We start from the raw sequence: 26,636 nt of genomic DNA, 5'->3' as shown, positions 1-26,636 counted from the left end.
GGAGCAGTGTGAATGCCGTGCAGCGTCGGGGATCGGGGATCGGTGAGTATATGAGAGAGGGGGATAGACTGACATGGACAGAGAGTGAGGGACAGAGATAGTGACCGACTGACAGAGATTAGTGAATGACAGACATTGTGAGGCGCTTCAGAACGCAGCTTTTCAGCTGCGCTCTGAAGCAGACCTTTTATAAGCTGCGGTGCAGAGCGCACACCTGCGCTCATAGCATCAGACACCGAAATCGTATGAGGGATGTCACACGTTACAATTCACTAGGTTCGTGCAACAAAACGCACAATTCTAGAGAATGATACGATGTGTTTGCGATCAACGGTTTTGCGTTCAATCCTGATCGCAAGTAGCTGTCACACGCAGATACCTCACAAACGATGCCGGATGTGCGTCACTTACAACTTGACCCCAACGACGGATTGTGAGATATATTGAAGCGTGTGTAGCGGGCTTTACAAACTTGTGACTAGTCGCTGGCCTCATTAGCATATAATGAAGGACCTTTTAGAAAGGTTCCCTTTAATCAAGGAAGAGGTAGGCGGCTGGGCCATATTGAAAAACCTGACCTTAAACGAAATAATTAAATATCCTCGCTACCCCCCTTCTTTTAAATAACAGGTTAAAAATAAGGTGAAAAGGGAGATGCGCCTTGTATGAGTCCCCCAGTAAACACCAGTCACCATCTGAGGATAGCTTTCAGGAAGATGGAGAGAAACCGGGAGAATTGGATTGCACATTGGAGTCATCATCATCTCATGGGCAATATGATCGGTGATACTTTCCAGCAGAAGACACCTGGGAGACTCCTGAAAGCCACCATGAGGTTAGAATCTCCTAAAGAACAGCGTTCCTTGCTGGATGCCATGTTTGGTAATCTGGAGGAACGCGCACACGGAATTTCCGTTGCATAAAAATCTGCTAATCCTAATAAATAAGGAGTAAAAAAAAGCTGGTCAAGAAAGTGTTGGTTCCCCAGATATTTAAAAAGGAAGTCCCCATTTGCTGATGAATTCTGACACACATGGGAGAAATAGCCAAAAATAGATGCAGATATAGCTAAAATCTCAAATAATGTAGCACTTCCTTTTGATAAAAAAAGTTTGTTTAACAGAACTTCCTTTTGAGGACTTAGGTTTGCTAAAGGATCCTCTAGACAAGAAGGCAGATACCTTCCTTAAAGGGTCCTGGGAAGCTGCAGCGAGCTCCTTGAAGCCTAACATTGCAGTCACTTGTACGGCAAGATATCTGGTAACGTGGCTTCAGGAGTTGGAAATACAAATAAAGGGCAGTGGTCCTAGAACGCAATTTTTAGAGGCCCTGCCCACTATCCAGAAGGCAGCAAGCTTCCTGGCTAACTCCTCGGTGGATGGTGAGATTAGCTGTTCGCGCTTGCACTCTTTCTAATTCTCGTTGACAAGCATTGTAGTTAAAGAACTTGAGAGCGGATTTCCAATCCAAAATGAAACTATGCTCAGTTCCATGCCAGGCTATCTGTTTTGATCAGCTCTAGATGAGGTCTTAGGCGGGCTTTGCACACTGCGACATCGCAGCCCGATGCTGCGATGCCGAGTGCGATAGTGCCCGCCCCCGTCGCAGCAGCGATATGTGGTGATAGCTGGCGTAGCGAAAATTATCGCTACGCCAGCTTCACACACACACTCACCTGCCGTGCGACGTCCCTGTGGCCGGCGGCCCGCCTCCTTGTTAAGGGGGCGGGTCGTGCGGCGTCACTGCGACGTCACACGGCAGGCGGCCAATCAGAGCGGAGGGGCGGAGATGAGCAGGATGTAAACATCCCGCCCACCTCCGTCCTTCTCATTGCAGCCGGCGGCAGGTAAGGTGATATTCCTCGCTCCTGCGGCTTTACACACAGCGATGTGTGCGGCCGCAGGAACGAGGAACTACATCGTACCTGTCGCTCCCCCGGCATTATGGAAATGTCGGAGGCTGCAGCGATGATACGATGACGACGATTTTGCGCTCGTTCATCGTATCATCTAGGATTTACACACTACGACATCGCAAGTGACGCCGGATGTGCGTCACTTTCGATTTGACCCCACCGACATCGCACCTGCGATGTCGTAGTGTGCAAAGCCCGCCTTAGAGAAAGCATCAGATAATAAGAAAAGTCTTCCTCCCCTTTTGGGTCTAGGTTTAAGAGTTCCTTTTGGGCCTCAGGGAGAAGAGGGGAAGAAAAGGCCAGAAGAAGAGCAACACGGCCGCACTCTTGGGAAAGAGAGAGGGCGTAGGCCAAAGGATTTCTATTTAACAAACCCTCCAGTAAGGTTTCGGGTGGAGGGAACATTAAAACTATTTTATCTTTAGTGGGCTGCTCTTCTGGCCTCCGAATGGGTGTTCAAAACCTTATCCCACGGTCTCAGACTAACTTTCTCCTTCCTACCACCACAACGAGTAATAAATTCCCAAGTAGCTCAAAAAAATCTACAGCAGGAAGTTCTATTACTAAGGAACAGGTGTTGACCAAGATGCCAGAGTCTGAGGTCAGAACCAGTTACTACAGCAACCTATTCCTAATAAGAAAAAACAAAAAACCTGACAGTTGGTTCAGAACCATATTCAGTCTAAGATCTCTGAATTGTTGCTTAAAAGTAGAGAAATTCAAGATGGAGACCCTAAAGTCAGCAGTAAGACTACTGTTCTCCTGTTGCTACATGGTGGTGATTGATTTAATGCATGCATGCTATCACGTCCCAATCCACGAAGACCATCAAAAATATCTCAGACTGGCGGTAAAGATTCATGGGAAACTGACTCATCTCCAGTATCAATGCCTCCCATTTGGCATTTCATTAGCCCCAAGGGTATTCACCAAGGTCGTAGCGGAGATTACATCCTACATAAGGAAAAGAGACATCTTGATAATCCCATACCTAGACGGCTTTTTGATAGCTACCGAACAGTCTCTCTCTTCCCCACTATCAGCCAGGTCATCTCAGTACTGAAAGGCCTGGGGTGGCTGATAAACAAGGTAAAATCAAGAAAGGACACGGCTCAGCTTCAGATCTTTTTGGGTATTTGTCTAGACTCGGTCCAGCAATATCGTATTCTACCACCAGAAAAACTACTTAAAATAAAACGGAAGATCCTAACAGACCGGAGGCAGCAGAGAACATCAGTGAGACAGGCGATGTCCTTGTTAAAATCCATACAAATCACTCAAAAGACCATTTCAAGCAATAAATACAAAACCTTTATTTGAACCTGATTAAAAAAACATAGACCCAAAGGACAAAATTACAATTAAAAAGGTGTGATAAAAGGATCTGCCATGATTAGTAAAGCATGATGATCAACATGACATCCAATGTTCATACAGTATTCTATTTTTACACTGGTTCTCATATATTAATAATAATTATGTCTTATATGAGAGCTGATTGTATGTTTAAATCAGAGACTGTGCAATCTAAAGATCCCATATATCAGAGAAATTATGCATGTACATTCATTGTGCTGTATGACTAGAACACCAGTTAGTATTGATGAAACTCTGTTTTGGACATGACCAATATGCAGGAGATGCAGTTTTAAAGGTACATTACCTATATCAGGGCAGACCCACACACCACTCCAACGATCGTTTCTTGTTAGCTTCGTCAGGGAGTGATGTGAGGGAGTGCCGGATTGCTTTATATGGTTCCCACACAGCTGTATCCAATAATTAGAACCAGCATTTTCTTACCGGACGCTGCTGAACGCGGACGCGAGGCATCCTCCACCCAGTCCCGAGGCGGGGCCACGTCACCAGGGGCAACTTAATCGCCGCCGATGACATGGCCGCAGCACGAGGCCAGGGAGAGGGAAGCCACGCATGCGCGCCGCAGCGTCAGTGCCCGTCCTACTGTGGATAATGGGACCAGCGCCATGTTTTTGTAGACCAAGGTTGAATGAAAAAAGGCTTCCCTAATATGGCGGCTGCCGTACATATAGATATAAGAAAATGAATTAGTATCATAGCATTATTTAATATATAGAGTTTATGATCAATCGCTATAAGTATCCTGGCTAGGTGAACATATGATTGACAATGTTGCATCATATATGCATTTAAAATAAAAGTAACTGACAACTGATTCAGTACGTGAAAACTGCATTTATGTCTCCAAGTTGAGATCATATGTTTCCATTTGATATAAGCAAATTCTTTATCAAGTGAAGCCATGATGTTCGATATGAACTGTGATTATACAAAGCACTTGCACTTTGTACTCCCTCATTTAAAAACAAGATAGGGATACAAGGTAATTCAAAGGATGAGGATATCCTATATAATGCATATCTCAATGTATTATATTGCAATGCAAGTCGAGAGAAAACAACATAAGTGGAGGTCAGATCTCCATATATTCCTTGAGAGCTCATGATTCCTTTAAGGAAAACGTGATAAAGACTATTTGGAAATTCACTTCTAATACTCGAACAAGGGGGGCAGTATATAATGCTGAGCCTACTTGCCCAAATCAGAGGGAAAAATAGATTCATAATAAAGCCTGACTAGTTAGATCCAAAATTTTCCACGGGGTCTTACATCCTACCAAAGGAGAAACCAGAGATATTCACATCACCAGAGAGGCCATAGAAGACCCGCCTATAACAATGTTTCAGAGAGAGGGGGCACAAGAGTGTCGATTCTCTTTCTACATGGCATAGGCCAAAATAGATTTAGTACAGGTATTGTCATGGTGGAACCCGATCCATGAACTTCTAAGAGGCCTTCCATCCCATACCAAGAGAGGCATATAGATATTCACATCACCAAAGGTCATAGGAGACCCACCTATAGCAATGTTACAGAGAGGGGCAGCACAAAGGTGCTGCTCCACTTTGTACATGGCATAGGTCAAATAGATTATATATTGTAGACAAAAGTTTATAGAAATTTCTGTCGGAGGGTATACTCATAGATCTACCGGGGGAAAGACTATAGAACACTTACATCAAGCAGACATCCATAGGATAAGGTTAAGGGGAGGAACATAAAGGTGTTCGCATCACCAGAGAGGCCATAGAAAACGCACCTATAACAATGTTTTAGAGAGGAGCGGCACAGGGGTCCTGCTTCCCTTTGTACATGGTATAGGCAAAATAAATTTAGTGCAAGTATTATTATGGTGGAGCCTGATCCATGAACTTCTACAAGGCCCTACATCCCATATCAAGAGAAGCATAGAGATATCCACATCACCCAAGGTCATAAAAGACCCACATATAACAATTTTACAAAGAGGAGCAGCACAAAGGTGCTGCTCCCCTTTGTACATGGCTTAGGTACAATAGATTGTATATTGTAAACAGAGGTTTACCAAAATTTCCTGTCGGGAGGTGTACCAGGGGAAAGAATATAGAACACCAACATCAAACAGACATCCATAGGATGAATTTAAAGGAAGACCTATCCGCAATGGTCCCATTGTCCACAGCATGACGGGCACTGACGCTGCGGCGCGCAAGCGTGGCTTCCCTCCCCCTGGGTATATGAGAACCAGTATAAAAAAAGAATATTGTATGAACATTGGATGTCATGTTGATCATCATGCTTTACTAATCATGGCAGATCCTTTTATCACACCTTTTTAATTTTAATCTTGTCCTTTGTGTCTATGTTTATTTAATCATGTTCTAATAAAGATTTTGTATTTATTGCTTGATATGGTCTTTTGAGTGATTTGTATGGATTTTGATGAGTTTGCACTCAGAGACCACATTATATATATATATATATATATATATATATATCTATATCTCTTTTTGATTATAGATTCTCTCCTTGCGAACTAAGATGTCCTTGTTAGGCTCTCTGGCAACTCCCCTCATTGCCATTCAGTGGGCACAGTTCCACACGGGAGTTCTTCAGTGGCAGGTTTTATCCATGCAGGCGGCAGAGCTAGGCTTGGACATATATTCCAACTTTCTGCAAAATTCCAAAGTTTAGTAAATTGGTGGTTGGACGAACAGAACCTGAGGACAGGAGTGCCAGCTCAGATGGCTGGGAAGCCCATCTGCAGGGCCAGTACTTTCAAGGGGGTCGGGAGTTGGCCTTCAGAGACAGCTTCTCAATTCTGAAAGAAATGGCTGCAGTGACGAAAGCGGTGTACGTATCCTTAGAGAAGGTCATGGAAAGATGTAGTTATTTTCTCGGACAACAGCACAGTCATGGCCTATCTAAACCACCAGGGGGGCACCAGGTCAAGGTCCCTAATAGAATACACAGAAAAAATATTCAAGATGGTAGAAAGGAGCCTGCTGCCTGCTATGACCACTTGAAAACTCAGACAATATCGTGGTAGACTACTTTATCTGTCATATGCTGAGACAGGGCGAATAGACCTTGACCCAGAAGATTTTCAGACAGATCTGCCTTGTTGGGGGAAGTCCAGAAATAGATTTGTTTTCAACCCAGGATGATCATCAACTGGCAAGATTCTTTTCTCTAGATCCAAGAGGAGGCCCGGATAGAGTGGATGAGCTCCTGCAGAGATGGGACTTCCAGCTAGCATCTGTGTTTCTGCCCTTTCCTCTGATTCTGCTAGTATTGAGGAAAATTCGGAGAGAGAAAGCCAGAGTCATCATGATTGCCCCATTCTGGCCAAGAAGTGCCTGATTCACATGGCTGAGAACATTGTCCGTATTGGACCCCTGGATACTGCCGGACATACACAATCTACTTTCACAAGGCCTGATCCTCCATCTTCAGGTGCAGGGACTACACCTAACAGCATGAAAGAACTTGAGAGGGGCCTCCTAGCAGCCAAGGGATTCTCACAGAATCTAATTTCTAGACCTCTCCTGAGTAGGAAAGAGGTAACTTCTGTCAAATATGCAACGATATGGAACAAGTTCCTGGAGTTCAGAGCGCAGCTTATCCAATCAACTGCAGTAGGTCCCTCTATCAGAGGTATTAGAATTACTTCAGAAATTGTTACAAAGAGGCTTCTCTACCAGCATACTGAAAGTACAGGTTGCTGCCCTTAGTGCACTCTTTGATAAAATGATCGCTGACCATCCATGGGTGTGCAGATTCATCAGGGCTTCCTTTGCTTCTAGACCGTTAGCTGGCCCCTGGAATCTAAATTTAGTCCTGAGAGCCCTCACAAGGGCTCCTTTTACGCCAGTTTGATCATCCACCACCATGGCCCTTATCCTAAAGGTGGTGCTATTGGTGGCGTTAACATCAGCCAGGCGTATTTGTGAGTTACAAACCATTTCTTATTAAACCTCCTTTCACTACTATTCTAGAGGATAATATAATTGAAAAACCTGGCCCAGCCTTTTTGCCCAAAGTAAACTCCAAATTTCATAGAGGCCAGGAAACAATATTGCTGTCCTTCTGCGACAACCCTATATCCCAAGGGGAGTGGGTTTTCCATTCCCTGGATGTCAGGAGAAGTGTCCTGAAATATCTAGAAATAACAGAGTCCTGGAAAAAAATCATCCACCATGTTTGGTGGATCAGATAGGGGCAAAGTGGCCACCAGGTCCACTATCACTAGGTGGGTGAGTGAGGCCATTAGTTTAACCTACTGTGCTTCAGGACAGGCCCCCCTCAAGTGATTTAGGGCTCATTCCACTAGGGCTATATCTACCTCCTGGGCAGAAAGGGTTAACACTTCAGTGGAACAAATCTGTAAGGCTGCAGTTTAGTCGTCACCCTCTACCTTTTTCAAGCACTATCGATTAGATTTGGTGCTTTTGAATCTTTCCTGTGGGAGGAAGGTGCTCTCCGCAGTGGTCCCAACCTAGAGGTTTCTTCTATTTTACTCTCTCATGCACCTTACCGGTAAGTAAGTATGTTTCTTACATGGAATCTTTATGATGTTACATTGTCATCTTCTCCCCATTCAGGTCCATACAATATCAGATCCTCTCAGATGTTCTTTATAAGAGAATTTTCCTGATTGACCCATCAAGGATGAATAGGGACAAGATGGCAGAGGAGATATTATACCTCACTCTAGAGATCCTCTTCCGGATTACTGGAGAGGTGAGAGATTCTGATGACGTCACATTACATCATTCTAATGTATGGGAATAACACATGGACAGAACTGGAGAGGTGAAGTCTAGAACTGAGGGGGCCCGTTGAAATTCGGGTTTGGTGGCTTCAGCCGGACTTTCGCTCCAGTTCAGTTCGGGACCCGGACTTAACTTGAACTCCATTGGAAGTCACTGATTGGAAAGTTCTGCTTTCTGCCAACATGCAGCCAGCCATAAATAGAGCACTTCTGAGGAAGGGAGGGCGTTTTTTTTTTTTTCTTTTGTACAGACTTGATCTGTCAATTCTGATTTTATCCCCTGTGCAAGCCATTCAAACACTGCAAGCTGCACACACTGGGCCAAGCACCGAGTGTACTCGAGCACAGTGATGCTCGTTGAAGTAGTTACTATACGTAAAGCATCTGAACTCATAATTCGAACACTGGGGTTTTTTTTTATCAAGTATTTTTTCATTTTGAACATCGAACTTTACTGTTTAGGTCCACTCATCTCTAGTGAAGACTCTGAAAATCTCTGTAGTTGAAACTTTTTAATTTCTCTCTCTATAACCAGGAATACTCAGTCATGAAGAAGACGTCTAGTGACTGCTGTCAGTCCTCTGTACCTGAAGGATGTGGAAGACCCCTGAGCCCAATCACGGGGCTGCCACCTCACCCCCTGATACATGAGGACATCAATGACCAGAAGATCCTAGAACTCGCCTACAAAATGATTGAGCTGCTCACTGGAAAGGTGACACTGCTGGGACATTATACAGTACTGCTATGACAGGATAGGGGGATGATGGTATCATTGTATGTGTCAGGTTCCTATAAGGTGTCAGGATGTCACAGTCTACTTCTCCATGGAGGAATGGAAGTATTTAGAAGGGCACAAAGATCTATACAAGGACGTCATGATGGATTTTCCCCAGCCCCTCACATCACCAGGTAATACTCAGGGCTAAATACACATGGCCTATAATTATCTATATGTAAAGAATGAATTCAGTCCTTGTATGTATTTCCTCTAGTTCTATCCAGTGAGAGAACAACACCAGAGAGATGTCCTCTCCTCCCTGAGGACTGTAAACAAGAAAATCTCAATGTTCCTCTAGATCATCAGGTAGATGGAGCAAAGGTGTCATGAAATCTCCCCTATGATAAGTAGACGGCTGTGAAGGTCTTGTGTTCAGTCTTATTTTATCCACTAGTGTTATACACTGAATAGCCAATAGTACAGTCATATGAAAAAGTTTGGGCAACCCTATTAATGTTAACCTTTTTTTCTTTATAACAATTTGGGTTTTTGCAACAGCTATTTCAGTTTCATATATCTAATAACTGATGGACTGAGTAATATTTCTGGATTGAAATGAGGTTTATTGTACTAACAGAAAATGTGCAATCCGCATTTAAACAAAATTTGACCGGTGCAAAAGTATGGGCACCCTTATCAATTTCTTGATTTGAACACTCCTAACTACTTTTTACTGACTTACTAAAGCACTAAATTGGTTTTGTAACCTCATTGAGCTTTGAACTTCATAGGCAGGTGTATCCAATCATGAGAAAAGGTATTTAAGGTGGCCACTTGCAAGTTGTTCTCCTATTTGAATCTCCTATGAAGAGTGGCATCATGGGCTCCTCAAAACAACTCTCAAATGATCTGAAAACCAAAGATTATTCAACATAGTTGTTCAGGGGAAGGATACAAAAAGTTGTCTCAGAGATTTAAACTGTCAGTTTCCACTGTGAGGAACATAATAAGGAAATGGAAGAACACGGGTACAGTTCTTGTTAAGCCCAGAAGTGGCAGGCCAAGAAAAATATCAGAAAGGCAGAGAAGAAGAATGGTGAGAACAGTCAAGGACAATCCACAGACCACCTCCAATGACCTGCAGCATCATCTTGCTGCAGATGGTGTCAATGTGCATCGATCAACAATACAGGGCACGTTGCACAAGGAGAAGCTGTATGGGAGAGTGATGCGAAAGAAGCCGTTTCTGCAAGCACGCCACAAACCGAGTCGCCTGAGGTATGCAAAAGCACATTTGGACAAGCCAGTTACATTTTGGAAGAAGATCATGTGGACTGATGAAACAAAGATTGAGTTGTTTGGTCATACAAAAAAGGCGTTATGCATGGAGGCAAAAAAACATGGCATTCCAAGAAAAGCACTTGCTACCCACAGTAAAATTTGGTGGAGGGTTCATCATGCTTTGGGGCTGTGTGGCCAATGCCGGCACCAGGAATCTTGTTAAAGTTGAGGGTCGCATGGATTCAACTCAGTATCAGCAGATTCTTGACAATAATGTGCAAGAATCAGTAACGAAATTGAAGTTACGCAGGGGATGGATATTTCAGCAAGACAATGATCCAACACACCGCTCCAAATCTACTCAGGCATTCATGCAGAGGAACAATTACAATGTTCTGGAATGGCCATCCCAGTCCACAGACCTGAATATCATTGAAAATCTGTGGGATGATTTAAAGCGTGCTGTCCATGCTCGGCGACCATCAAATTTAACTGAACTAGAATTATTTTGTAAACAGGAATGGTCAAATATACCTTCATCCAGGATCCAGGAACTCATTAAAAGCTACAGGAAGCGACTAGAAGGTGTTATTTTTGCAAAAGGAGGATCTACAAAATATTAATGTCACTTTTATGTTGAGGTGCCCATACTTTTGCACCGGTCAAATTTTGTTTAAATACGGATTGCACATTTTCTGTAAGTACAATAAACCTCATTTCAATCCAGAAATATTACTCAGTCCATCAGTTATTAGATATATGAAACTGAAATAGCTGTTGCAAAAACCCAAATTGTTATAAAGAAAAAAGATTAACATTAATAGGGGTGCCCAAACTTTTTCATATGACTGTATTAGTGATATTGGTCTTTTTCCTGAAGTTACTTTGAAATTGAAAAGAAAATCCAGTGATCAGTTTTCGTGGATCACTTCCAGTGTGAATCTATATTAGAATAGAAATACTGAGTCATTTGATCGACTTTGAACATTTAGTACACGCAATGGTGTTGAGATTATACTGCGAATATTGTGATAGAGGTGAAACATGCAGAAAAGTGGGTCCTATGAATATAATGATCTCATCAGAGAAAGGTGTGACAGGAGGTCATCCATAACAATCCTGAAGTATAGTTGGTGCTCAGTCTTGAACTGCAGCTGAATATAATGCTAATGATACATCTAAATGGTCTGAACGAACAACTCTTCAGCTCAAGAGCTTACCTAGGACTTGTCGGCAATCAACTTCATCTGTTCAGGGCAGACATTCACCTATGACAGAACAATGCTCGATGTTACACTGGTCGAATAGTCATGAATTTCTATCCGAAATATGATAAGCTTTTCTTCCATGGGCTTCGAAATTTTCAGATCTTAGTCCTATAGAGCATCTCCAAGATGAGGTAGATCGGGCTGTTCACAGCAGGTCAGTACCTGCATCTTATTTGTGCCAACTGTTAAAATCTGTCCTGTCCTCAAGGACAGAATAATCAATAGAGACTGGAACTGATGACATAGAATTGCTATAGTTCTGAAGACAAAGGTGAATGTATGCGCTACTAGATGGTGTCTGTAATAATGTGGCCATTCAGTGTATTGTTTATACTTGGTGGAGATGACAGGATAAAGCTGATCATAGACATTAGATCTTGTCTGGATCTTCTCACAATTTTCTGGTTATGGAGACTGCTGGTTACAATTAGGAGGCGACAGGTTGGATTATGCAGGAGACCTGCAGCTCTGTGATATCTACTGCTGTCAGTTTTAATCGTTTTGTGAATTTTTGATCTTGTCTGTTTTTCTACATCATTTCTTACGATTCCTCCATCTCTCTGTGACTTTTACAATATTTGATCAGGGTGAAGATCTGACCCATATTAATACTACAGAGACATATGTGGTAGATGATGAATGGTGTAAAGAGGAGATTCTTACAGATAACCGCACAGGTGAGTAGTGACCACTAAATGCAGAGAAGTCACAGATTTTACTCAGTCACTGGTTGTAGATTTATGGGCCCAATTCATTGAGACTGGTGGTGTACATGTCACTCTTAATATATGGGGCCGCTGGTATAAGATGCACCTAATTCATTTAAATGCAAATGTCAGGGTTGAAGAACATTTCTAGAGTGAGTTATGCAACTAGTGTGGTGAATTTTCATGAATCGCAGAAGTGGGCAGAGCCATACCCCGTGTTGCCCAAGTGTCATCCATTTACCGGGCGGGGATTAGAGTAAAAATGCCAAAAGTCACAATATATTTACATAACTTTAGAGTTTTGCCGGAATTCTAGCATAAAGCCTTAATGAATTTGCGCCATTCTGTTGTATTTTGTAGGGTATGTTCCACAGAATGTTGATCTGTGATTGAATTGGCAGAAACATTTGACGTGTAAATTACATGTCATATTGCTAAATAATGTTGTGGGTTTTTTCCACAAAAAAAAATCATTAAAAAAAAATCTAAGGCTTCTTAGGAGACCATCCCCTTCCCTATATACGTAATGGGATATCATTGTATTGCAGTATACAGAACTATTGATCATGTAATCACAGGTTCAAATCTCTTAACTCTTTCACCACATTGGACATATTGGTACGTTCTTTTTTGTAGTGACTTTCCACACCTCGACGCAGGGCCGGATTAAGGTTGGTGGGGGCCCCTGGGCAGAAAATCTGGTGGGGGGCCCCATAAACGTTAACATTTTTAGCCATAACAGTAGAGCACGAACTGTAGCATTTAGATATAAATTCAATGAACATTTATCTTACCCTGTTCTGCCACATTCAGATATACAGTACTACAATACAGATACAGTCCAGGATAACTCACAGCCGTCACTTATACACAGTACAATACAGATACAGTCCAGGATAACTCACAGCAGTCACTTATACACACAGTACAATACAGACACAGTCCAGGATCACTCACAGTCGTCACTTATACACACAGTACAATACAGACACAGTCCAGGATCACTCACAGTCGTCACTTATACACACAGTACAATACAGATACAGTCCAGGATCACTCACAGCCGTCATTTATACACACAGTACAATACAGATACAGTCCAGGATCACTCACAGCCGTCACTTATACACACAGTACAATACAGATACAGTCCAGGATTACTCACAGCCGTCACTTATACACACAGTACAATACAGATACAGTCCAGGATCACTCACAGCCGTCACTTATACACACAGTACAATACAGACACAGTCCAGGATCACTCACAGTCGTCACTTATACACACAGTACAATACAGATACAGTCCAGGATCACTCACAGCCGTCATTTATACACACAGTACAATACAGATACAGTCCAGGATCACTCACAGCTGTCACTTATACACACAGTACAATACAGACACAGTCCAGGATCACTCACAGCTGTCACTTATACACACAGTACAATACAGATACAGTCCAGGATCACTCACAGCTGTCACTTATACACACAGTACATTACAGACACAGTCCAGGATCACTCACAGCTGTCACTTATACACACAGTACAATACAGATACAGTCTAGGATCACTCACAGCTGTCACTTATACACACAGTACAATACAGATACAGTCCAGGATAACTCACAGCCGTCACTTATACACACAGTACAATACAGATACAGTCCAGGATTACTCACAGCCGTCACTTATACACACAGTACAATACAGATACAGTCCAGGATCACTCACAGCTGTCACTTATACACACAGTACAATACAGACACAGTCCAGGATCACTCACAGCTGTCACTTATACACACAGTACAATACAGATACAGTCCAGGATCACTCACAGCTGTCACTTATACACACAGTACATTACAGACACAGTCCAGGATCACTCACAGCTGTCACTTATACACACAGTACAATACAGATACAGTCTAGGATCACTCACAGCTGTCACTTATACACACAGTACAATACAGATACAGTCTAGGATCACTCACAGCTGTCACTTATACACACAGTACAATACAGATACAGTCCAGGATAACTCACAGCCGTCACTTATACACAGAAAGTAGAGTTACTCACATATTTTTTTTATTCATCCCAATGTTAAGGCAGCCAGGGCCAGCTCCAGGTTTTTGTGGTCCCCGGTTGAGTCTGAGTGGGCCCCATCCACATGTAGACACGCACATACACATACAGGCATACGTACATATACATATTTGAAGACAAATTCACAAAAATACATTTAAACAGACAAATATATGCACAGTCATATACACTGACAAACATGTAGACACAGACGCATTATAGGTGTTAATATGGAGAAGTCACAAGCAGCATCACTCACCTCCCCCGCTTGTTTCCGTCCAGCTCCTCCAGGACATCTGGCTGTGTTGCATGATGACCATCACTAACAGACATGACTGCACACCGTGCGCACTGACAGCACTGCTGTATATACATCACAAGAGGGGCTGGGGCCTTCAATATATACATTACAGGAGGGGCAGGGGGCATAGACTTTACTGGGGGGGGGGCATAGATGTTACTGGAGTGGCAAACAGCTCTGGTGGCGTACACATTACTGGGGTGGGTGGCTTAGTGCTCTGGGTGACCCATATAGTTCTGGGGTGCCGCACAGACTGCTCTAATTCATATATACACACACACACACAGCTCTGCTTCACACACACACACACACACACACACACACAGCTCTGCTTCACACACACAGCTCTGCTTCACACACACACACACACACAGCTTTGCTTCACACACACAGCTTTGCTTCACACACACAGCTTTGCTTCACACACACAGCTTTGCTTCACACACACACAGCTTTGCTTCACACACACAGCTCTACTTCACACACACAGCTCTGCTTCACACACATACACACACACACACACAGCTCTGCTTCACACACACAGCTCTGCTTCACACACACATACAGCTCTGCTTCACACACACAGCACTGCTTCACACACACACACACACACACACACACACACACACAGCACTGCTTCTCACACACACACACAGCTCTGCTTCACACACACACACAGCTCTGCTTCACACGCACACACACACAGCTCTGCTTCACACGCACACACAGCTCTGCTTCACACATCTCTGCTTCACAAACACACAAGCTCTGCTTCACACCACACATCTTTCTTCAGCTCTGCTTCACACACACACACACTCAGAGCTCTGCTTCACACACACACACACACACACAGCTCTGCTTCACACACACATACACACACACACACACACACACACACAGCTCTGCTTCACACCACACATCTTTCTTCAGCTCTGCTTCACACACACACACACTCAGAGCTCTGCTTCACACACACACACACACACACAGCTCTGCTTCACACACACATACACACACACACACACAGCTCTGCTTCACACCACACATCTTTCTTCAGCTCTGCTTCACACACACACATATACACACACACACACACACACACACACACACACAGCTCTGCTTCACACACACACACAGCTCTGCTTCACACACACAGCTCTGCTTCACACCACACCTCTTTCTTCAGCTCTGCTTCTCACACACACACACACACACACACACACACACACACACACACACACACACACACACAGCTCTGCTTCACACACACAGCTCTGCTTCACACACACACACACACACAGCTCTGCATCACACCACACACCTTTCTTCAGCTCTGCCCTTACCTGCTCTGGTGCCATCCTCCTGCTGCTCCGGTGTATGCCGCCGTCCTCCTGCTGCTATTCCGGTGCCGCGGCCATCCTCCTGCTCCGGTGAGTCTCCTCTCCTGGCTGCGGCGTCGGTCTTCTCCTCCGCGGCCGCGGCGTCGGTCTTCTCCTCCGCGGCGTCCTGCTGTGACGTCCGCGGCATCCTGCTGTGACTTCCGCAGCATTGGACGCCGCAGCAGAGCAGGGAGCAGGCACACCTCTGACCCCGGAAGTGCAGGCGCTGGTACTTCCGGGGTCAATCAGCATCCTGAGCCCGCAGTTTGCTTTTGCGTCTTAGAGACGCAGATACAAATAAACGTAGGTGCTCTCCCCCCCCCCCCCCCCCCCCCCCCTCCCGGAAAACACAGCTGATTTATTAGACTGTCTTTACGGAGGGGGAAAGGGTGTGAAGAAAAAAAAAGAATTGCTGAGGGGTGGCAAGTATGGCCCTGGTGGTGGGGGCCACCTTGGAAGCTCTTTTGGTGAGGGCCCTGGGGCTGAAGCCCCGCCTGCCCCGCCTATAATCCGGCCCTGCCTGGACGTACTGGTATGTCTTGGTGATTGTGCGTGTGCAGGAGTTGTGCCCACACAGTCACCACCGGAAGCACAACTGACAGCTGAGGTCCTGTTGCTGAAGAAAGGCCAGACAGAAAACAGAGTAACTCTGCCTCCTCATCATAGTGAATGGATCTGTCAGGGGTTCTATATGTCACATTTTACAAACATTTGGATGAAATCTCTGATGTAAGCGTTCAGCGTAGAGCCCAAGATAAATGAGAATCTCGCCTTAGTGATCCACAATGTTATGTATCCCAAAATTCCAGTACTGTACAATCGCATATGGGATATTGTCACATTGCCGATAAATTGTGTAATAAATTTATGGGGCCATTTATACAGTGGGTATGGAAAGTATTCAGACCCCTTTAAATTTTTCACTCTAAAGCGGGCTTTACACGATGCGACATTGCTAGCGATGTCGCGAGCGATAGCACCCTCCCCACGTCGGTGGCACGTCACGGGGTGATCGTTGCCGTAGCGAACAATATCGCTACGGCAGCATCACACGCAATTACCCGTTCACCGACGACGCTGTGGCCGCCGAACAATCGCTCCTTTAATGGGAGGTTCGTTCGGCGTCACAGCGGCGTCACTAAGCGGCTGCCCAATAGAAGCGGAGGGGCGGAGATGAGCGGCCGGAACATCCCGCCCACCTCCTTCCTTCCTCATTGCCGGTGGCCGCAGGTACGATGTTGTTCCTCGTTCCTGCGGTGTCACACATAGCGATGTGTGCTGCCGCAGGAATGAAAAACAACCTGCATTCCAAACGAGGAACATTTTTTTAAAAATGAACGACGTGTACACGACGAATGATTTGACACCTTTTTGCGATCGTTACTGATTGCAAAAAGGTGTCACACACAACGACATCGCTAACGAGGCCGGATGTGCGTCACCAACACCGTGACCCCAACGATATCTCGTTAGTGATATCGTTGTGTGTAAATGGGCCTTTAGTTTCATTGCAGCTATTTGGTAAATTCAAAACATTTTCATTTTTTTTCTCATTAGTATACACTCTGCACCAAATCTTGACAGAAAAAAACAGAAAAGTAAAAAATTTTGCACATTTTTTAAACAAGAAAAACTGAAATCTCACATAATCATAAGTATTCAGACCCTTTGCTCAGTATTGAGTAGAAGCACCCTTTTGAGCTAGTACAGCCATGAGTCTTCTTCGGAATGATGCAACAAGTTTTTCACACCTGGATTTGGGGATCCTCTGCCATTTTTTTTTTTCTTGCAGATCCTCTCCAGTTCCGTGAGGTTGGATGGTGAATGTTGGTGGACAGCCGTGTTCAGGTCTCTCTAGAGATGCCCAATTGGGTTTAGGTCAGGGCTCTGGCTGGGCCAGTCAAGGATGGTCACAGAGTTGTTTTGAAGCCACTCTTTTATTATTTTAGTTGTGTGCTTAGGGTCATTGTCTTGTTGGAAGGTGAACCAAGCCTGAGGTCCAGAGCACTCTGGAAGAGGTTTTCTTTCAGGATATCTATGTACTTGGCCGCATTCATCTTTCCTTCATTGTAACCAGTCGTCCTGACACCTCCATAGCATGATGCTGCCACCACCATGTTTCCCTGTTGGGATTGTATTGGACAGGTGATGAGCAGTACCTGGTCTTATCCACACATACCGTTTAGAATTATCACCAGAGAGTTCTATCTTCGTCTCATCAGACCAGAGAATCTTATTTCTCATAGTCTGAGTCCTTGATGTGTTTTTTTTTGGCAAACTCTATGCGGGCTTTCATATATGTTGCACTGAGGAGAGGCTTTTGTCGGGCCACTCTTCCATAAAGGCCTGACTGGTGGAGGGTTGCAGTGATAGTTGACTTTGTGGAACTTTCTCCCATCTCCCTACTGCATCTCTGGAGCTCGGTCACAGTGATCTTGGGGTTCTCCTTCACCTCTCACCATGTGCACATGATTTTATTTTTTTAACCTTTTTTCATGCAGATTTTAATCAATACTGCAAGGAAAACCGCGTACCAGCAACATTTATGAGATTCCCGACTTGCTGTGCTCACTCTGCTTCTTTTTTCCTTGCAGAATTTGTTGCAGAAAAAAGAAGCAGCATGTCAATTCTTTCTGCTTTATTTCCTGTGGTTCTATAATCCACTGCACTGCTTTATCACTACAGTGAATTATATCTGTCAGTGTTCGCCTCACATACCATGAATACAGCATAGTCTGTGAGACTATCTGTAGCTCAGTGACCCGGGGTCGTAATAATGACAACCCAGGGTTGCAGTGGCAGCGATTGGGTCCCAGTGATCGCATTACAGGGCCCGGATTGGCAGAGAGAGGTAAGGGCCATTTCACACATCCAGCATTTCACCGGATTGCCGGATCCGTCACACTCCAGTACAGTGTTAATACTGTACAATGGAATCGCGGCAAGCTTTGGTCACATGACAGCATGTGACCGGAGGTTGCCGCGATGCCATTGTACTGTATTACACTGTACTGGAGTGTGACGGATCCGGCAATCCGGTGACACTGCCCTATGTGATCCCTGTCCCTGCCTCTTAAATGCTGTGATTGCATTGATCGCAGCATTCAGGGGGTTAAACCGCCGGGAGCAGCACAGGCACCGCTCCCGGCAATGACAGCCGGGTCCCGGCTGTAACATCAGTCGGAGAACCGGTGGCGATCGCGTGGGTACAGCGCAGGAGCCTCCGTGATCGCCATGACTTAAAAAAAAAAGCAAGAAAAAAGTGCATGTGAAAAATACACGCAAACGCAATAAAAAATGCATGTTTTTTTTCTGCAGATAGGAGCCTTACGGCATATCCTATCCAACAGCCGCATGAAGCCATAGATGACTCTAAAGGGATCTTTACATGGGAGCGATATCGGTAACGATATCGCTATCGTGTGTACCCGCCCCCTCATTTGTGCGACACGGGCATATCGCCCGTCGCACACAAAATCGCGCTCCCCCGTCACACGGCTTACCTGCCCTGCGACGTCGCTCTGGCCGGCGATCCGCCTCCTTTCTAAGGGGGCGGTTTGTTCGGCGGCACAGCAACGTCACACGGCAGCCGTCCAATAGAAGCGGAGGGGCGGAGATGAGTGGGACGTAAACATCCCGCCCACCTTCTTCCTTCCGCATAGCCGGTGGAGGCAGGTAAGGAGATGTTCCTCGCTCCTGCGGTGTCACACACAGCGATGTGTGCTGCCGCAGGAACGAGGAACAACATCGCTAATGAGAGGTGACCGATTTTTGGTTTTAGGACAACCTCTCCACGGCAAACTATTTTTTTCCACTTTTGCGATCGTTTTAGATTGCACATGAGTGTCACACGCTGCGATATCGTTAATGACGCCGGATGTGCGTCACTAACGACGTGACCCCGACGAGAAAACATTGATATCGTAGCGTGTAAAGCCCGCTTTAGTGTGGCCCAGCACAGATTTCCACTGGACCACAGTGCTAAAATGCATAGTGGACATCCGGCTTAGTTTTTCAACTTCCAGCCCTTAAATGTTATTTTTTACAAGCAGCGTTCTTTACTTACAGGGAATCTGTCACCAGGTTTTGGCTACTTCATCTGAAAGTATATATATATATATATATATATATATATATATATATATATATATATATATATATATATATATATATATATATATATATATATATATATATATATATATATATATATATATATATATATATATATATATATATATATATATATATATATATATATATATATATATATATATATATATATATATATATATATATATATATATATATATATATATATATATATATATATACACACACACACAGAGGCCCTGATTCCAGCAATGTATCACTTACTGGTCTGCAGGCTGTTAATTTGATAAAATCACTGTTTTCTCTGCGGCAGATCTTGCAGTTATTTGAATGTTGAGCGCTGTATATCACTGCCCACATCCCTCATTGACAGCTTTGACTATACACAGGTTATAGAAGGAGAACCGATTTAGTAAAAAAGTATAACAAATTGTATTATTAAAAATGAATGCCAACTGGCAGAGAACCTAAAAAAAGGGGCATCACATGTATAAATATTGAAAAGGTAGGGACAGGTATCAATGCACAGGTATTGAGATACTAGAGCTGGTGGTGGAAAAGTTTAAATATACAAAACCATATCAGATTAACACACAGTTGTTTGCAGTAATATCTATGGCATATATGCAGTAACTAGCCCTCAGGTATCTTTTTAATAAAAAAGAGGATAATAGTGGACACATATATTGCTAGCCATAGAAGATGTTAAAAGCAGAACCATATGCATAGTTGACAGTATTCACATTAGTATGTTCAATAATGGTGGCTGTGGTATGCAATGTAAATAGATGTTATAAAGTTGCACATACACAGCACAGAAAATCATTAGTATGGCCTGTTGTGCAAAGGTAACTACAGCAGATATGTATGGAACCACCTAAATAGGGGTAGGATATTTAAAACAGAGAAAGGTTTTTTTACCTGGACACGAGAGGACCTGTGCTCACATGTGACGCAAGCCCCGACGCGCATGTTTCGGCGTCACCTTCGTCGAGGCCCCCTGAGGGGCAACAGAGTCTCACCCTTCCGCTGGCTCACCAGGGATTTAGAATGTCCGTGCCTCAGAGCTTCCAGGGCTACTTACTCCAATCCAGCAGCACCCCGCTTTTGGCGGGCACCCACTGAGAATGGAATGATGCCAAATTTAGGAAGCTGGCTGAGGTCTGCAAAGTCTGTAGTCAGATGACTGGATTGTCCCAAGCTGGATTCCTTCCTTAGGTAGTCCTTGATATCTCAGCCGAATCCTTGCATTCAATTCTGAAGTCCATGTAGTATTGTAATCCAGGTTCAGTTATGGCTTGCCAATCGGATCCGCAGGTCCTAGATTGGTATCATGTAGCAGAGTCTCCCTGGGCAATGGACAGTCCTCCTTCTTATACCCCTAAGCTCTCCATTCAGACCATTGGGGTCTTCACGATTGGTGGATAAGACTGGGCTCTTATTGGCTAGATCTCAAGCCGCATATAGATTATCTCAGTAATAATGGTCAATGGCAGAGACAGCTAAGTTAAATTGCATCCAGCAAACACATTGTAATACAATGGGTATCTGGCCTTCAGTGGCCAAAACAATTACATGAGTCAACAAAAACTTCAATACTAAACTCCCAAGAGTCTTGTAGAACAATGAGGGATTATCCCCCATCTATAAACAAACTGTCTTCATGTCTGGCTGAATTTTAAGAAAGTTAACCCATGCTAGGCACTGAGATTCCATGTCGTCACATTCCTCCCCCTTCTTAATATTAGCCACACAGGATAGGCTTCTGATCATCCTTCTCCACCTGTCGAGAAAGCCCATCCGCGTTTCCATGGTTCTTGCCCTGTTTATGGGAGATGGAAAAATTATAGGATTGTATCGCCAGACTCCACCTGAGCAAGCGTCCGTTGTCCCCGGCAGTGTGATTTAGCCAACTCAAGGGATTGTGGTAAGTGAGGACTGTGAACTCACTGCCATAGAGGTAGGGCTGCAATTTTTTCAGGTCCCAGACTATAGCCAGGCATTCTTTTTCTATGGTAATAATAATAATAATCTTTATTTCTATAGCGCCAACATATTCCACAGTGCTTTACAATTCAGAAGGATCATATACAAACAAGTAACAGTTAATAATACAATATTTAAAGGGAAAAAAGACAACCCTGCTCGTGAGAGCTTACAATCTACAGTGAGATGGGGAGGGGGGGGGGACAAGATACAAGTGCTTATTTACAATGACAATCCAGCCATCTCAAGAAAATGGGGGATATTATTCTACTATAGGATACTATGGTGGCGTAAGCCCTCTCTCGGTCCAACAGTTTCCAGGAGAGGTAAGCTATCGGATGTTCCTCACCGTTATCCCCCACTTGGTTAACTACAGCTCATAGTCCTGAGTCCGATGTGTCTGTTTGGACGATGAACCTGCGACGGAAGTCAAGAGCAGCCAGGACTAGGCTCTGGGCCAGCCGGTCTTTCAACTGGAGGAACGCAGTTTCACATTCTGGGGTCCAAATAAGGTTACGGGACTCCATGCTTCTCCCACAGGGTCTGAATCAGTTCACTTTGGAACTGTGCCCTCTGGTCAGTCAATACTTCCTGTGGAAACCCTACCCGGCTAAAGATGTCCAGTAGAGCTTGAGCCACGTGCTCTGCATCAATGGAGGTTAAGGCAACGGCTTCTGGGTAACGGGTGGCAAAGTCTACCAGGGTGAGGATGAATCTTTTTCCACTGGGGATGGCTAAGGGACCTACTATATCAATGGCAACTCTCTCTAGAACGGTTCTCCTATCAAGGGCATCGGTTGAAGTGGGGCACGACATGGGGCTCCCCCCATACGCTGACACACTGGGCAAGAGGCTCTGTATTTTTGCACTTCTTGAGTGACCTTTGGCCAGAAAAAACTACGCAACAGGCGGGCCCGAGTCTTCTTGGTCCCCATGTTCCCAGTTGTAGGAACATCATGAACTAAACGCAATAGTTGGGGTCGGTATTGCTGGGGTACCACAAGCTGATGTACACGGGTCCAGGGTTTTTCTGGGCAGGATGCGGGCTCCTCCCGATATAAAGAGACCTTTTTCCCATCTATACTCCTCCCCCTGATTTCCTCCCCCAGGTTGGGCGGCCGCACTACGGATAAGCTCTAGGGTGGGGTCTGTCAGTTGGGCTTCCCTGAATTCTTTACGATCTATGTCCCCCCCAGTCAATGGCCACAGTTGGGTCTGATGTACTCACATTTGTTGGCTCTGATGAGGAGGCTGAAGATTGAGGAGGAGGGTTCTCCTCTGATGGGTTGGAAGAAAGACCTGCACCAGATTGGTGATTGACTTGGCTGCGGGTGATGGCGGTGACAAACTGGCTGGATAGTCCTTGTCCTAGGTCCTTTCCCAAAATAACAGGGGTGGGGAGGCCGTCCATGAGCCCCACTTCAATCTCCCCTTGGTCAGTTCCCCAGTCCAACTGCACTCATTCCAGAGGGATGTTGGAGCACTGGCCCCCAGGAAGGGTGATGGTCACTTGGCGGCCAGGTAAATGATGTTCTGTGGGAACAATATCTGGGCTGACTAGGGTGATGGAAGATCCAGTGTCTCGAAGTCCCTGAGCTTGTATATCGCTGACCTTGACCATCTGGATATGGGGATGGAGGTTGGCTGGTGTACGGTGTCCAGCCTGCCGTAGGGTGCGAACTGGGTAAACCACTTCCTCAGCTATTGGTGTTTCTCAGGAGTAGCATTCCTCAGGTCTCGTTGGTTCATCTCGGCATAAGTTGACTGGTTGGACTGGCAGACGGGCTCCAGGCATGGGGCCCCGGCTTTGAAGACACTCTTTGGCCATGTGTCCAAGGCGCCCACACGTATAACAGCGCCGTGGGTTAGACAAGTCATCAGCCCTGTTGGTAAACCTTTGTCTTGTTGGGGCTTCTGTGGGGTAATGAGTTAGTCCAGCACGGTAGTCTGGGGGTCACTTGGATCCATGGTTGAGGGACCTCCTCGGATCGGTGGGCCTATTGGGCCTCCAGCTGGGTCGGTTGGCTGTAAATTCATCAGCCAATTGCGCTGCCTGCTCTGGGGTTTCGCGCTTCCTGTCAGCTACCCATTCTTGGATTTCCGGGTCCATCCTCTCCAGCAGCTGTTCGAGCACCATCACATCCTGGAGGGCAGCAGCAGAGTGGGCAGCCCGACCATCGAACCAGCGGTTACAGTGTCGTCGGAGTTGACTGCCAAATTTGACGTACGAGACACCCTGGCGAGACATAGTCCAGAACTTAGTGCGATATATCTCGGGTGTTAAGGTAAAAAGGGCCAACAAAGTGTCCTTAATAATTCCGTAGTCCAAGCAGTCATTTTCCTTTTCATGTTTTTGTTTTGTTTTCTACTCTCCGTCAAGTTAATTTGAATCATTTGCCTTGCAATTGATCACAGATGTGTTGGTAATGGTCTCCTTGTGTATAAATGTTACATTTTGTCACAATGCTTGAGGCTACGACTAAGGGTATGTGCACACGTTGCGTTCTCTGCAGTGCGGAAAAGGACGCACCCTCTGGAAGACTAGACAATTGTAAACACCATTTGTCAAAAAAAATATGCATCCAAAACGCATGCATTTTGAATGCGTTTTACATGCATTTTTGACAGTACGGACCCACGGCAATTCAGCTCTGCTATGCTACCGCTGACAGCAGACAGAGTCGCGCGATGAGAATGAACTTGGATGAACTTCACCCGACTTCATTGTCATACCGTGGCTGTGTGGCTGTGTGTCTGTGTCACATCCTGAATAGCGGTCACCCGTGAAGAACTCACCGGTGACCAAAAATCCCCTGAGTGACTGAAGTGAGCAGCGCGATCAGCGGTGCCTTCACTCAGGTTAGCCGAGGCCAGCTGGAGTCCTCCACCTGAGACCGCAACTCACCTGTGACGTCATCGCTGAACGCGCAGCTCACTTCAGTCATTCGGGCAACTTGCTGTCAGAGTTGGAGGATAGTTGGAGGATCCAGCGGTGGCCGCGGGTAACCTGAGTGACGTCATCGCTGATCGCGCGACTCACTTCAGTTGCTGCGTGGAGCTGACAGAGAGTGGTCATGGTCTGTTGCCGCTCCTGTCAGCTTCATGTAGCAGAGCTGGATGCGTCGCGGGACCTAGTGTGGATTACCTCGGACCTGGATGGGTGTTTCGGGATTAATAAAGTGGTGAAACATTTTTGTTTTCCTCAAACTTAAAGGTCATATGATCAACTTGTAAATTTCCAGCTAGAAGCCTTTTTTGCAATATCACATTGATCTGTAAATGGTATAAATAATCTATACCTTGGGTGAATAAACAGAAAACTGATCATGCTCACTTGAATACAGGTCTTTTCTCCGAGCGCTCGATATTGACGTAGGCAAAGAGGCCTATGTCAACAGGACCTCACTGGTGATCCCATAAGCTGACTTTTGTGACAAAACAGAACAGCTACAAGTGTTTTGTTTGTTTTTTTGTTTGCTTTTTGTCTTTTATTCCAAGTAAAGGATTTTTTCGGGTGTATGTGTTTATTTTCTTTAACTTACAGGTTAATCATGGAAGGAATCTCGGGGAGACGCCTGCCATGATTAACCTAGGACTTAGTGGCAGCTATAAGCTGCCATTAACTCCTTATTACCCCCATTACCACCGCACCAGGGCAGTTTGGGATGTCGCATGTAATGGATGCGGAAATTCCGGGCGACTGCTGGCTGATATTGTTAGGCTGGGGGGCTCCCCATAACGTGGAGTTCCCCATCCTGAGAATACCTGCCTTCAGCCATGTGGATTTACCTTGGCTGGTATAGAAATATGAAAACGGTCCCTACATGCAAGTTTCAGTATACGCCTTCATCCCCGGAAGAAGGCGTATACCGAAACGTGCATGTAGGGACTGTTCCAGCGCTATCACCAACACGAGGTATTCACTGCTGTTTATTTTGTGTTTATTTCAAATTAATAATTTTTTTGTTGGGATCCTTCTTACTCCGCTCTGACAGTGATGGCAGGCTTTGTACTGCCCTGACTCTTAGACCATTTTGGTTTTCATATTTCTACATTGTCACTGTCAGAGGTCCTTTTGGATTGATGAGAATCCCTACACCAACCATTATCCTATGTTGCAGTTCTCGTGTTTTGGTCTGTTGGCGCCACCTGCTCACCACTGTTTATAACATCTGTATTTGTTATTTTTAATATATACATTTGATATACATGCTATATAGTATATACTGTACAATGGTATTTTATACAGTACATATGTACAGAAAGTTACCAGCGGGTCAGAGCGCAGTGAAAGGATGAAACCGGAAGTGTGCATGGTGAGTATTTGCTCTTATTGCAAAGAATTGCTCTTAAACCAAATTTTTAAATGGCTTTGCTTGTCTTGCAAAATGCTCTCAAACCAAGTTACTCTTAATCCAAGGTTCTAATGTATATTACATGGGTTTTCTTATCGTAAAAACTACAACTACACTTTAAGTGTTGAATATTTTCACACAAACACTTCCTCCAGTTGTTTGTTTGTCCTATAGTTATATATATATATATATATGTGTGTGTGTATATATATATGTGTGTATATATATATATATATATATATATATATATATATATAATTTGCCATCACTGTCTTAATTAGCTCATAATCCAACTTTTACTACAATATGAATAGGCATATACAATGTATATATATATATTTATATAACATCAGGAGTGTGTTATTGAAAAATAATATATATTT

The 26,636-nt window shown here is 44.6% G+C and overlaps 1 protein-coding gene across 1 annotated transcript in view; it reads left to right on the top strand.

Annotated features, from left to right (window-relative positions):
• Window positions 1-764: 764 nt before the first annotated feature.
• The window catches only part of LOC142311980 (uncharacterized), a 27,497-nt gene continuing 1,625 nt past the window's right edge, over window positions 765-26,636 (top strand). The window contains exons 1-6 of the mRNA XM_075350855.1: window positions 765-835; window positions 7,879-8,017; window positions 8,584-8,763; window positions 8,837-8,960; window positions 9,044-9,135; window positions 11,905-11,995. Coding sequence (XP_075206970.1) covers window positions 768-835; window positions 7,879-8,017; window positions 8,584-8,763; window positions 8,837-8,960; window positions 9,044-9,135; window positions 11,905-11,995 — 694 coding nt within the window. The 5' untranslated portion in view covers window positions 765-767. The remainder of the gene's footprint in view (window positions 836-7,878; window positions 8,018-8,583; window positions 8,764-8,836; window positions 8,961-9,043; window positions 9,136-11,904; window positions 11,996-26,636) is intronic.

The sequence above is a fragment of the Anomaloglossus baeobatrachus genome, chromosome 5, assembly GCF_048569485.1.
Source record: "Anomaloglossus baeobatrachus isolate aAnoBae1 chromosome 5, aAnoBae1.hap1, whole genome shotgun sequence".
Classification (NCBI taxonomy): Eukaryota; Metazoa; Chordata; class Amphibia; order Anura; family Aromobatidae; genus Anomaloglossus; species Anomaloglossus baeobatrachus.
Note: the sequence above shows the minus strand (reverse complement) of the source record. Positions and strands in the feature narration are given on the sequence as shown.